Here is a 15,575-nt window from a genome sequence, read left to right as displayed (position 1 = left end):
GAGGTAGTATCGATATCCTTTAAAACTTTCAATGTGGTGGCAGCGGTGGGATTATACCCATTAAACCATTTATTCTGTATCCTCTCCCACGTCTGACAGCATTTAAACTATGTTTTGTGAAATAGTTTTAATAGAGGAGGGTCATTTTTTAGTGAAATGAAATTGAGGGAGGGGCAGTTTTTAGCACAAAGGAGTTGGGTGTGTCATGTTTTAAGCAATATAGTCCGGGCCTAATTACCCCCGGCCCTCCTCCCTTGCAATTACTAAAGGCTCCCTAATGTATAATTATATTATATTTGTTTTTCAAATAGTTGTAATACAGACAAAGTGATTACCCCCATCATATGTACGACTGCAAATTAAATATATGTCTTTAGGGCAACTAGACGCTATTCTATCTTACGGTATATTACGTTTAATCTCTAATGAGCTATGAGAGATTAACGGACTTTTTACGGTAAGCGCTGTAAACAGGCTAACTAGATGCATTCAATTTGGGAGATAATTTCTTCTGAAGCAGCCAGCAATATTGATTATCGTTGCTTTTTAGCTGGAAAAGAAAAGAAAATTGCATTCATTGATTTATAGAGTTTTATGTCTTCAGATTTCAGCATTAGGGTGTGTATTAAAATTGTGTTATAATAAAATATTTGCTGACATGCAGGTGATGCAACACATACATACATACATACATACATACATACATACATGCATACATGCATACATACATATATACATTACATACATACATACATACATACATACATACATACATACATACATACATACATACATACATACATACATACATACATGCATGCATATACACACAAAGACAGACATACGGACAGACAGACAGACAGACAGACAGACAGACAGACAGACAGACAGACAGACAACTGTAACTTACTTTCTTATGGGACAGCAATGTTTTTGAAAAGATGGTATTATATCCAAACGACTCGCCCTTCTCTCCGTTGACATGGATAGACGCAGTCTTGAATATTACATCGTATTCAGAATTAGACCGATAAATTGTAGGATTAAAAGACAATATTTTATCACCTGCAAATATATGAAACATTGCAGAGCATAACTTTTCATTTCCGTCAACAGAAGAACATGTCGAAACATAGCATTATACATGTAGCACTCTAAAGTAATATTTTGTCATACGGTTAGTGTGCTGTTGGTAGACTTCTCCGAGTAAGACAAACAACATTAAGTAAAGAGTTAAAAAAGGAATACGGGGGGGGGGGTTGTTAGGAAGAAAATAAAGGAAGAATTAAAGGGAAGAACCATCCCAGGAAATAGAAGCATTTGTAACAAATGGGATCGACGTCGTTTTTGCTACTGGTCAATGTCTCACGTCAACCTCTAATGTTAACGTTAATTCTCCACCAGTGTTACCCTTTGATCTCCGCACCTAGCTGACAGATCATGTAACTATACTAGAATCACTCTCATATCTCCACTTGTATGCACAGGATCACTTGGACTTAAGCTCAGACTACATACAACGTTCATGGTTAACTTGTATCATTTTAAAAGTAGCCAGGGAGTAGGTGGACGCTAGCGCTCCTTGTGCCTTGCCTTCAGCTCCCTTCTAAGGAGAAGCCATACTTTATTCCAAGTTTAAATTCTTATAAACATAAATTATACAATACTGAAATGTTTGGGTGCTGTAATTAGTCATTACTTAACCCTGTTGATCTTTTAATGACTTAATGTTGTCATCTCAGAAGAATACTATTTGCGAAATGCAAACATTTGTTCTAAGTATTATTACTTCATGACAGCTGAGAGTTCACTGTGACCTCGCGTCACGTCAAAACTTTGCGAATATTAGACTGTTGTACTTTGTCATCGGTAACACATTTACATAGAGTATGGGTTCGTAAGAGTCGATATTTCATGTTTAATGTTTTGACATCACCTACAATTACTTGCGATTTCCAGAAAAACATCAAAGTTGATTCTGTACCTTTATTGGGTGTCTTGGATGAATATTCAACGATGAGAGGTGTTCAATGCTGAAGAGAATAAGCATTACGAATCATGAATATTCCTTGTTCGAACATGTATTATCTTTTCTGCTGAGGCAGTGTTGCCAATAGTAAAGATACCGCATGAAGGCATAATATCAACTTTATGTTTCTCTAAAATCGGAAGTAATTGTAGGTGATGTAGAATCATGAAATAACTCTCCAAAACCTCTATTTCCTGGAGTGATGAATGATGACAACTTTACGACATATGGTCTCGTTTCAGTTTTCGATGAGGTGAACAGACGTTGCATACATTTGATATATCATTCAATATATACTTTGAAGTTGGTCGGAATGATAGGCCATGCCAGTGTGTAGTTTTAAGGACTCATTTGCATAATTAATATTTTACAGTAATTAGGCCATATCTTACGAATGCATGCTTCAAATTGAATATAATTTGGTACATGCTTCAAATAAAACAAAGGGCACATGTTCTGAAAAATTTGTTGATGTAAAGTAGTTATAAATCGGGGGACATCATATCATATCATATCACATTCATAATCACAGCCTCGTACACATGATGAATTTAAAGTCCAATAATGCCTGTGGCTGTTATTGTACACGATTTAGCGTGGTTTTGGCTTTCTTTTCCCAGGTGTGGGTAGTTTTTGTTTCGTATTACCTGCTTTAATGACTTAAAAAATGCAATTCAAATTGGTCAACTAAGCGGGAATCGACTAGTCATCTCCGGTGTTCTAGGCAGCCCTTTGCTGATTGCCTCGAAGAGCGCCATCTATGTTTCAAGTCAGTAATCATCTAGTAAAAGTCCACGCAAATTGGGATGAGACAAATACATATGTTACAATGCGTTAATTTGATATGAATTCCTACCTCCAGGCTGAAAGCAACTCTCTTTAACAAAGAGATATCCATCATATTTAAGCCATAAAAGAATACTTTTGACCAAATTTAAGATTTCTTCGTCAGTCAAGTACATAAGGAACGAATTACTGAATACCATATCAAAGCTGAAAAACGAACGTGACAAGAGAATGTGTAACAATGCATGTTTTTTAAATGACTAACACTAAAATGATTTTATACAAACAAACATACGTACGTACGTACGTACGTACATACATACATACATACATACATACATACATACATACATACACACACATATATACATACACACATACACACACATACATACATACATACATACATACATACATACATACATACATACACACATACACACACACACATACATACATACATACATACATACATACACACACATATACATACACACACATACACACACACACATACATACATACATACATACATACATACATACATACATACATACATACATACACACATACACACACATACATACATACATACATACATACATACACACACACACATACACACACACACACACACACACGACATTACTAAAATTTGCGCTGAACAAAAAATAAACCCAGATTACATAGTCAGCGTTGACTTGCCACATTCACTGTACTTGTTAAAGAAAAAACATTACGTTAAAGGATAGATAGAACGTTTATTTGCTTAAATTGTACATATTTGTATTGCTGAAGTAGTAATAGTCACAATACATGAGTATCACATTCCAGTCGCCATCTTGAATTTAGCTAATTGCTCGAAGATCAGAAATAACATGTCTAGATATGTGTGGTTGCTAGAAAACCAGTATAGTCACAATTTTTTTTATTTACAGTAAATCTCAACGCATAAAGCACTATAATGTACAGTTATGAACAGAGAAGTTTACATCACGATCTTTGACCTCGTGCAAATTAGCACAAATTCAAGATGGCGGCGCCCGGATGTCAATTCTGATAATTATGTTTTACAAGTAGATTTGATACACTTCACATTAACACTATTTATATATTTGCACTATAACCCTTATTTACAAAATGATTTGTAGGTATACTGAGGATAGCTTACGATTGCCTAAGTCCCAATCCATGAATGAACTATTCTACTAACGTTATCGTGTGTCATACCATCATTCCCACTGTATTGTTAGGCGGCCATTTTTTCTTTGATAAATATACTAATGGTTTGTCCATAATCATAAAAGACACGGTCATACACCTGTATGTTGACGACTAGCAGCCAAAGTGACATAATATTTGGTATAATTTTCCAGTGGACACGCATTACGAATAATATTGGGCCAACTATGCTAAAACGTGATGTCACAATAACAGCGTTTCCAACACAGCATTTGTTTGAAGTTATCATCATCTCAATTCTCTAAAAAAAAAATTGAAATCTCGCTAGTCTTTCCAAGCCTACAAACATGTCAATAGATATGATCAGTTGTACATAACATTTGCAAAAAAATAACATAAATCAGAACAGAAGTTAATCTGTTTTCCATAAAACCTTTCATGACACCTAATTATGGATTCATCATGTGACCTGATTGCGATTTAAATATGATTAATTGTATATTCGACCAATCACGTTATCTGGAGGGATGTCAGAGAAATACTAGCAAGTGTACAAACCATCAGTAGTCTTTGGAAAAACGATCGAAAATTCAAACATCACACTGACAGTAAGGATAGCTCAAATAATGTACTAGTGTTAGTCTTTCAAGACTACATGTAGGCTATAGTTAAAAATGACATATAGTCTAAAATGGCATATACCACAGACATTTTTATGCTCAATATGCAAACCTTTTTGTGAGTAAAATTTTGTTAAAAGGCCTATAGTGAGTTCTTATTTTATAGTGAGTTCAACATTTGTATGTTGCAAATATGAAAGTACCCAACATCATTTTTGTTGTCAAGCATGCAGCAAGAACACTCTAGAATTTACGTTTAATGATAATTATCAAGTCGACACACAGTGGTTATTCCAACATAACATTGAGATACTTTGTTAATTTGTGTGCACCTTTCAACAAAAAAGTTAAAACTGACTTTACCCCTACAAAGTTTGCTCAAAAGTCACAAATTTCAAGCTCGTGACATGGATAATCTTTACGCGAAAGCTGCAAATTGTATTACGCAATAGGGAACTTGCAAACCCGCCATGTTGAATGTTGCATCATGTGATAATAAATACTAAGCAATTAGTATTGTAAACAATATTGTTACATTGTTCATAACCACGAATGATCAATTTATATTTAGCCTGACCATTGGGGGAGGTTTATTTCATCGGTAGCTCCAGATAAGATATTACGATAACCACAGATAATCCCATAGTCCTTTGCATCTGAGCATGCTCAGTCTGGATTGCAAGTTTCCTTTTGGTTGGCTGGTAGAACTTATGAGTAGAACATTACACTAACCATTATGGCATAAATATTTGCAAGGTAAAGTATCAGAGTCAAAGCATACAACCTTATACACACAAAAAAGGTTTTTTTTACAAAAAAATCCTACCATTTACAATGACAACTATCATTTTTACTGAACCTTCAACATATAATTTATTGCAACATAGTATGTAAATTAGCTGAGTTCAACCAACGAGGGAACATGGAAATAATATCACGTGACAGTAAAGCAATACTATGGGGGTTGGTAATTGCAATTCGTTAAAACCCAATGAATCATTCATTTTCGTGTAAAAATGTGGTCATTTGTGATTAAGGCAGTAAAATGAATTAATTTCTAATTAAGCTTGATTCTCTGTCACCAACATAATACTCCGAGAAGGTTCATTATGTGTACCCCATGTTTACTTTTCTCTTTTGCAGAGACCATTGTAAATTTTCAAGAAACCTTTCCATAAAACTGGCCTTTAGTATGTCAATATCTGTTGGTTTGGTGAAAACACAGAGGATAAACTGTTTACTTGACATTACATATGTGATTCCAAAAATAGAACCAAATATGGTGAGATCTGGTAAACGAACAAATTTTATAATATTGATTTTTTGGCTTCAATTGTTTTGACATGGAGAGTTTCAGAGAGGTAGATTCCTACTAAAACACGTAATAAAAATGTCCATTACACAATGCACTGACCCGTTTTTTGTAAACAAGAATGTGTATAATAATTACCCAGCGTCCTTAGCAGTTTGGATGGTTAATCTGGTGTGAAGGGAATACTTGACATGGTGACCAACCAGCCTGCTAATGAGACGATGATTATATTACTGAACATTTCCTTACTACACTAAAAGCCAAATATTACATAACAACACAGTGTATGTAGCCGCCACTATGGCAAAGAAACAACGTGCAAGGCATGTAATGGTTTAATAACACGTTATTCAAAACGAGGGATACATATATTAAATTCTGATGTACTGAACATTGGACATCGACAGACTATATAACGGTGGTGTTTGAGGCTTGTATAACACGGTATTTGGCTAAAATATAGGACAACACAAAATATGTATTAATTTGGCCTATAGACATTCGGGTATATATAAATAAATATATATATATATATATATATATATATATATATATATATATATATATATATATAACAACTTAAAATAGTTTCGCCGTTCCTAATATAATATTTTAGTTGATAAAACATTACAGGTTGAGGCATAGACCCTCCACCAACGTTGGTGGAGGGTCTATGGTTGAGGTGAGATACATATTATTGGAACATGGTGGTGCACGTGATAATTGGTTGTATATAAATGGTAGTAAATCATTCACTGCTGAAATGACGTCACTTTGACGCATGGTCAATAGAATGTGAATCAACTTGATAAATTTCACTCATGCACATTACTAACGATTTCAAGGATTATAGACTATAAATTGACGGATTGTACGCATGCGCACTAAGAACTAGTTGACAAATTAGAATATCCTCAAGAAAAATGAGTTATTTGTTGTTTCTCGATTTGTATTAACTCTTTCGGGATATCCTTTGAAAAGATTGTGGTCTAGAATAGAATGTGATTTTCATTGTTGACTTTTTTTAACTTACAGGCAGACTATCAGTTTACGTACAGTAAGGTCAAACCAAAAGTTCCAACTTAATACTAGGCATAGACACTTTGTATATACTGTCTCGAAGTCTGATTAATTTATCGAGATATTTGTTTTTTAGAAAACTATGATATGATGTTTGAAATCACAAACTATAGTCATGCCTTTCTATCAAATAGTAAGTGTATGTATCTGACTAGCATTGAACCAGTAGACGAAGTACGATGTATATAATGTCACAATAATGTGTAATCATGCAAAAATTGTCCCCCAATATGTCGCATGCGATATATTAATTGAAACCACCTGTTAACTTTAAATAACAACACACATTTATCTAGACTGTAAGATACGTCGTGTCGTCCCGCCCTCATCGATGTGTGAGGGCGCCCCGTCATAGCATACCTTTACAAACTATTACAACTATCGTAGTGTATGTAAATGAATTGAATTATTTTTGATTGACATCTATGAACATTTCAAGTCAGAAATTCCACTCACGGCTTCTAGTTAAATAATCAGCGGACATTGAACTCACGACATACCCACAGTCTACTGACTGTTGACTTGTAGTCTGCAGACTAATATTATGGTCTGTATCTAGTCTGCGCGACATAACATGCACAAAACCTATTTTAACACCACAGTAGCTATAGTATCTTTCTTTCTTTTCTTTTTTTTTTACAAAATAAACTAAACCTTCACCAAAACTGTTAGACCACTCGAGTTCCAAATTGATGAATTACTCGTCAGTGATTTATGTGACAAAAAGGCAAAAATGAAACATCAAAACGATTCAAAGACGGTAAAAGTGGCCATATGGATGAGGATTGGGAACTTATTTTGGATTATTAATTCATACTATAGAACAATTTTGTCATGGCTTCTTACTTGAAAAATCAATGTGAAACAACATGTGCAAAGTCTTTGTCTGTAACTCAATAAATTGAAGAAGATTAATAAATGTGTAAAATCTGTGCTATTATATGTACTAAAACAAACTTTTTACACATATTTTAGCTTTTAGCAATGCATTGAGTTTCAAACACAAACTTATTCAATGTTATTTCACATTGATTTTTCAAGTAGGAAGCCATAATAAAATTGTTTTATAAATCAAAAATCCAAAATAAATACCCAATCCTCATCCATATGGCCACTTTAACAAAAAGCTACAAATACTGGGTAGCACAATATTTTCCATTCAGCACCTTTCTTGTTGATACATTTTGAAGTATGAATAACGGATAAATTATTTCAATCCAAGGCCGACAACACAATAGTTTACAACTACTTTCACACAAGCATTGTGAATCGATAGATGGTTCGACTAAAAATATTCACCAACAAAAAATCAGAACGTCTTTCGAGTTGAGGGGCAATGTTTCAATCCCGGGGTCATATTGTATTTTCTATAGCTATGTCAAGCAACCGTATTTCACCCTTAGATATTAATCCCTAATCAAAATTGTGCTTTTAAACTTAAAGGCCTTGCTTGGATTAGGATTAAGATAATGAGTGTAAAAAAGTATACAGTTGTCTGGCAGAACGATGGGAAACTTGCTCCAGAACAAGTTCAATTATCCCGTGTAATTCCCCATGGATCAACTGGTAAGATAACACGGTGTATGTGAGAACCTGGGATTAAAACCCTGACCCTCGAAGAAAATTTGGCCAGTCAAATACTCAGTAGATAATAAACATCACAAAATTGCATGAACAATGGAATAACATCGATTTTTGTAACATCATTTTGAATTTTTCATTGATTAATAGTTTGATATAATGTAGATGTAACGATAATGTGAGAAATTGTAATGTTATGGGATACATAGTGTACTACGGTAGTTGTAACGATAATGTGAGAAATTGTCATATTATGGGATATACGGTGTAGATGTAACGATAATGTGAGAAATTGTAATGTTATGGGATACATAGTGTACTACGGTAGTTGTAACGATAATGTGAGAAATTGTCATGTTATGGGATATACATTCTTTATCGTTGAATATTGAGGTCGAACCATTATCAAAGTGTACTAGTTGAGTGAAAACGGTTGTATTTCTCAGAAACCTTTCAATAAACATACTAAAACAATGCCAAAAATCAGAGCTACTGCGCATGCTTTGTAAAAGAGCGGGAAACTTAACATCAAATATTGCCTGTCCGGGCCTTGTAAAGTTTGGGCTTTCTATGTAATATCTGTAGAAGGCTCCAGCACTAGGTACGCTTGAAGTTTTCTCGGCAAAGTTGAATGAGAAAATGTAAGATGACACCGATTACCAAGATGACTTCGTATCGTACACCGACAGAAATGTTGCAGAGAACGGGGAATCTTTTCCATGGCGCATAACTGACGGAAGAAACTGTCAAGTCTCGGAGGCAATGGACGGATCAGCGTCGATAGTTCCTCTTTGAGATGGACCACTCCGATGCGTGGATGCGTGTTAATGACCATACCTAAAATTTCCAACGGGTAACTCTCGCGTTGGTTTCGGTTATACTTCTGTAGATATCTCACGGCTTGGTCTTCCACGACCGGTCGAGTTATGATTCCGCCAAAGTTTAAGATTTTCTGAATACATCGAGCGACTTCCCTGTTCTTGTCTTCCATACTCCAGTAGTTCTCCGCCACCTTCATGAGCAGGAAATTCGCCGCTGTATTAAAACTATACGTTTTATCATTGATACTAGAAATACGCTCTACCAAAAAGTCAATACTCTTGAGTTTCAAATGCTTACACGCTAGATGCAAGGCGTTTTGACCGTAGTGATCGGTAATGTCCGGATCGCCACCTGCGTCGCAGAGCAGTTTCAACAAATACGGGCTGTCTTGGTGAGATGCGCAATAGAGAACGGGACTGCATCCCACGTCGTCCTGCTTATTTGGATCGGCACCGAAACCTAAAAGAGCCCGGATGATTATATCAATCGGCTCGGTAAGAAAAGTGACATAGTGAAGAGGTGTTTGTCCACGTGAGTCAGTCACGTTTATGTCGACGCCGTGACGAACAACAGTTCTCATCAAACTCACGCTCATTCTATTGTTGACAAGTAGATGTAAAATAGAACCGTACCCTGTAACTGGAGATGCGCATGACTGCAAATGAGTCAAATCCGCACCTGCTTCCACGAGCATCTTAAGACACTCCTCGAACCGACTCATATATTCGGGACTTTTCGGCAGCGATCGGCAAACAATCGCCAATGGCGAGAAGTAGGGCAAATCGATGTCCAAATTAGCTCCGTGTTGCAGTAAGACCTGCATGCACTTAGGACTACCCAGTTTGGCGGCTACCTGCAGAGGGGTTACTTTTTTCAACTTTTCTCCTAAATTATACTGGAAATATTTCTCTAATTTCTGCACGTTATCAAAGCTTATGTGCACATTGACATGTATACTACCGTCGCTAAGCAACTTCTCCAGGACCTCGTAGTCGTCATACACACACGCTTTCACCACCGTTTTCATTGTCGAGGTGGAAGGGTGCTTCGCAGAGTCACCCAACTTGAGAGCCATACTGGTATGGAGTATTCACAAGCGTCCTTTGTAAATGATAGAAGTTGATGAAGTTGAATCGAAAATTTACCTGAAACAGACAAATTTTAACTAGTTATCACCAAAAAACATTCAAATCAAATAAATCTCAAAGGTTATGGTTCAATCAGTTGAAGCAGTTCATGTAAGGGGTAAACCGTTTGATTTCGGGGGGGGGGGGTGTGAAGTTTGGACCCTACATTTTTTTCAACCACCATGACACCAATTTTTTTTCGGGAGCAGCTAGACACCTTTTTTTTTTGAAAGTAGGGGAACAGCAATCTTATCTTTGCGTTAAATTTGATTTTTGAAATTTAATTTCCTTATACATGATGAATGTAGCTTATTTCAAAACTTAGAGATAACAATGAATGCGACTTTAATATTCCAAAAGTAGCTAGTTAAATTGGAAAGTAAGCAGTAAAAGTTGAATAGAAGTTTGAGGGAGCCAAGTGGGGGAGGGTACGGGAGGGGGAGGGGGTTCTCCGTCCCTGAAGCTTTTTGAAAGTCAAGGACTGAAAGAATGTTTTCTGGTGCTATTTTAACATGTTGAGGTAGTAATAATAGGATGTAAAATTTGAATCAAAATACAGGGCAGCAGTGTGGGGGTGGGTACCCCTAGAAACTTTGAAATGCAAGAACTAAAAGAATGCTTTGTGATGTTATTTACCATTGTCAAGGTGGAAACAATACTAGTTAAACTTTGAATCAAAATACAAGAGAGTAGTATGGCCGTGGGTACGGGAGAGCAGAAACTCCTTCCCGCTCTTAGACATTTTTTGAAATTCGAGGACTAAGTGCTATCTGTTGTTATTTTAATATGACAAGGCGATAACAATACCCTTTCCTGATCACAATTGAAATTAATTTGAATTCAGAAAACTAACACCAAGAATGTATAGAAAGCATTCCGTGCCATTCCATTTACAATTATTTTCTCATTTATGAAAAATAACATCCAAGGTACTAAGTCAGGTCAGTATTCTTTGATTTGATGGTAGTACATGTATGTCCGTTTGTTTCAGCAATTTCCAACAGTTAGTATAAACCTTTGATAAGAAACTTTAAAAGTGTAGGTGGCGGCTACTCATCAGAAACACATGTACCTGGGAATTTGACATTTGTAGCTAGTTTCTAACTTGCAGCACAACAATTTTTTTAACTCATACCCTGAAGTCTTTTTTGTCTTGAGTTGGTCATCAATTTTTTTTCGGAAATCCTCCAAGCCCCCCCCCCCCCCCCCGAAATCAAATGATGTACCCCTTAATAGATAGCATTGAGCTTTTGTTGTCGAAATGACTAATTCCATAGTCACAGGTGACCACTAGGTGGCGGTATGATCAGCCGATCAGATCAGATCAGATCGAAAATATAAATGCTATACATGTCTTTACACTAAATTGAATCCAACCTTTGAAATTCATAAAATGGCTACGTCACGTATGATTAATTAGAGAGTGTGCGTGGAGTGTGCAAGATTCGTTTGGTGTCCTTTTTTCGCTCGAACAAACAAACACGGTCGAACATTTTCTCGATGAACGCCTTGCTATGCATCTTTCTTTTCATTACACATGTACATTTTCGTCTCTTAGTACACTACACTGTAACACATATGCCCATTTGATTGCCAACTTCCTGCAAAGATCGGAACGATTACTAGTAGACATCCCATTCCCCCACCAGACACCCCTGAAAATATTCGCTAAAATCAAGCGTTATCACTTGAGAGGCACTCGCCTTGTATTGTATCTATGTAGTCGCATTTGAAAATAAATATAAATAAATGAACTAGTGCATACATACATACATACATACATACATACATACATACATAACATTTCAACTCTACTACTTCTACATCCCCACTGTGCACGGCACCTATGTTGTTTCTCTTATTGTAACATCAGCAGTTGTCTGTGTATGTGTAAAAAATGTAATGTTACATGAGTGAAAGGCCAAGGTAAACTCATTTATGCTGTAATACATTTTTATTTTGACTTATTGTATAATAAGCATTGTTCGATGTGTAATCTCCTCCCATACACTCGCTAAGTGAGCTTACGCGTTATACACATGGGGCGCTTGTCAAAGTAAAATCATTAATGTTGAAGAATTAATATTAATAATATATCATGTTTCTATACAAAATGTCTACAAAGGAAATTACGCAAATCAAACCTATGGTATTTTTTGTAGTTAATGGACGTACAGTAATTAACCTAGACTGTCAACAGTCATCTTGACTTTTTTGTAATTTATCTTTAATACTATTTTTACTGCTGAAGTTGATAAAATTAAAAAACATGGTGTGCGTTGGACGCTCGATGAAGTCAAGACAACGAATTATATTGTAAGTGTTCGAATCCTCAGTGAGTAGCACGTGTTCTGTATCATGTGTATAGAACAGAGAATGTGCATTGTACATGCTGATTATTATATCGCATATTATGGGTTATATTATGTGTACATAACTAGTAATAAATAAATAAATATTTCAGAAGGGTTTTTTTTTAGGAATGACAAAATTGATCCGCGTCTGAATAAAATATACTATATATAGTTGGCCTTCAAAAACCCAAAATAATCAGTTCGGTTTTGTACTTTGAAAACGTGGTTGTGTTTCCTTTACAAATCAGTTACTGGGTTAACAACAGTACTGTATACGGACGACGGTACCATGTGCGTTTAGCATTACTATTCAGTAGACTATGTACATCCAGAGAAATAAACGCGACAAGTAAAAAAACACACAACAATTTCAAAATATTAAAACGTTTATAATATAATATCAACTGTATACCTAGGCAATTTTATTTCATTATGTATATAAACTTAGAAGTCCTGTCGTAATTAATGTAAATAATATTACTAAACGAATCCCATGGAAGCAGATGATGAGTTTACTAACGTCTCGTAAAACAGACAGACATACAGAGACAGACGTACAGACAGACAGACAGACAGACAGACAGACAGACACTGTGACACAAACACACATACATACATACATACATACATACATACATACATACATACATACATACATACATACATACATACACACACACACACACACATACATACATACATACATACATACAGACAGACAGACAGACAGACAGACAGACACACACACACACACACACACATTGTGATTTAATATTTTTCTACGAAAACCTAACTTTCGCATGTATAAGTAAGTTATCCCCCTTCAAACCTTCGGGGCCTTGTTGTCCTTTGTGTTCCAATTTTAATATATATAGATCCATTATATAATAAGATATATGCTTTACTTTATGGTCAAATCAATATTCTAACCATCGTCATGTATTTTGCGCTGATTTTAATTGGTTCTTTCAAATGACCTCTCCCCCCCCCCACCACCACCTTCTCCTTTTCAATTTCATTCTGCCAACATTCTATCGAGAAACAGATGTAGATATTTCCGATAGAAAGCATAGAGTGACGCACAGAAAACAGAATTTACGTCAATCTTACGTTTTCGATAGTGACATGGCGGCCTCTTCTATGACACGACAGTTTTATACTACTCTACACGTCCATGGTAATGATAATAATTTATGCTAGAACGACTGTAAGCCGCCGACCTTCGCTGTCGTACGAGTAAAATAAAAAAGCTTTTATAAGCTTACGGTTCATTGTGACCGAACGTCACGCTTTGTGTTCTTATTCTGAAAAATATTTTTTATGTACGTCATCGATTTTTAAAAAAATGAAATCTGTTATTTTTAAAAATACTATATATTCAATATACGGTTCTGTAAAACTGGCACGTTATTGAAATACTAATAAGCTATGAAATACTGGTAGTGTAGCTGATAGCTATAAATATATAGATGGGTGGATGCCATCTTGCTTGTCTTTGTCAATATCAGGTTAACTTGTGACGTAAGCGGTGACGAGGACACATACACCGTCATCTAAACACTGAAATAAATCGATAAATTTTGAAGCGCGTTGAAATCAACCGATGCTATAAATTTGTCATGTTTAAACAAACGCTTTAAATACCCTACCTTTTGTGATACGTCATAATCCACTTGACCGATAAAATACAGCCATTTCTATTACGTCGGTTCGCTCTGTGTGCATTTCGCGTTCCTTGACCCTACGATGTTTGCCTGCTTGTTTGTTCCTCTTTTCTCGAAATACATTATTGACTACGGCGCCCTCGACGGCAATGTTATCAATACTTTCTCTTATTATACAACGAGTAGATATTATGTGTATCATTTTAAATATGTTTGATAAATCACAATATGTCTATGGCCAGCACCTCCGTATTTATTTCTAAGATAAAGCCTGAGGAGGGTGATTTTAGGACGCTATATTGCAGACGCAAGCATACGAAATATTTGCGTTTGATTAATTTACAAATTTTACATATTCTGCGTCTAGGTTACCTCTCGAAATATGAGCACCGAGATCTCAGCTGACACGACTTCGTACCCCTCGATCTCCGGGACTAAGACAAGCTGGAGAACTATTTCTTCGTAAGTTCTTCTTCGAAAGGCCGAGACACTGAGTACATCACAATTCAAAATTAAAATCAACATTTAGAATTCAAAGAAAATGTACTAGGCATAACCCCCCCCCCCCCCCCCCCCGCTGACAATCGCTAGCAAATCCATGTCCTAAACCAGCATTATACAGGACGAAACACAACTATTTTGACAACATTTTCCGTTCCCCTGGTTGGAGAACTGTAATAATATCAATTCAAAAACTTACAATCTACCTAATGTAAATTATCTCAACATGACAACTTCATATTTATTACATTACTAAACGGAATGTATCACGTGACGGATTCCACTATAAGTGGTTTAGAATGTACGATTACATATACATTATCAATATGATTAAGACACAAAGAAAATAATGTAAATACATTATCGATATTTATAATGAATATTAATGTTTCTTACAGAGATGCAGTTGATATTATAGATTTACATAATGTTATTAGTGCATGTACTAACTCTTTGTCTATTCTACAACCAGTTTCAAGTTACCGCTCACCAACTGTGTTTAATTTTGATTCAACCA

At 35.7% G+C, this 15,575-nt stretch overlaps 1 protein-coding gene across 1 annotated transcript; it reads right to left on the bottom strand.

Moving 5' to 3' along the window:
- Window positions 1–8,813: 8,813 nt before the first annotated feature.
- Window positions 8,814–14,628, bottom strand: LOC144444820 (ankyrin repeat and SOCS box protein 16-like). Its single transcript, XM_078134361.1, has 2 exons — window positions 14,543–14,628; window positions 8,814–10,557 (listed from the first exon to the last, which is right to left on the bottom strand). The coding sequence occupies exon 2, from the start codon at window positions 10,485–10,487 to the stop codon at window positions 9,159–9,161; it is 1,329 nt and encodes a 442-aa protein (XP_077990487.1). The 5' UTR covers window positions 10,488–10,557; window positions 14,543–14,628; the 3' UTR covers window positions 8,814–9,158.
- Between the last annotated feature and the right edge of the window lie 947 nt (window positions 14,629–15,575).

Source organism: Glandiceps talaboti, chromosome 13 (genome assembly GCF_964340395.1).
Source record: "Glandiceps talaboti chromosome 13, keGlaTala1.1, whole genome shotgun sequence".
In the NCBI taxonomy this organism is placed as follows: Eukaryota; Metazoa; Hemichordata; class Enteropneusta; family Spengelidae; genus Glandiceps; species Glandiceps talaboti.
The sequence above is the reverse complement of the archived record's forward strand: the minus strand, read 5'-3'. Positions and strand labels throughout refer to the sequence as shown.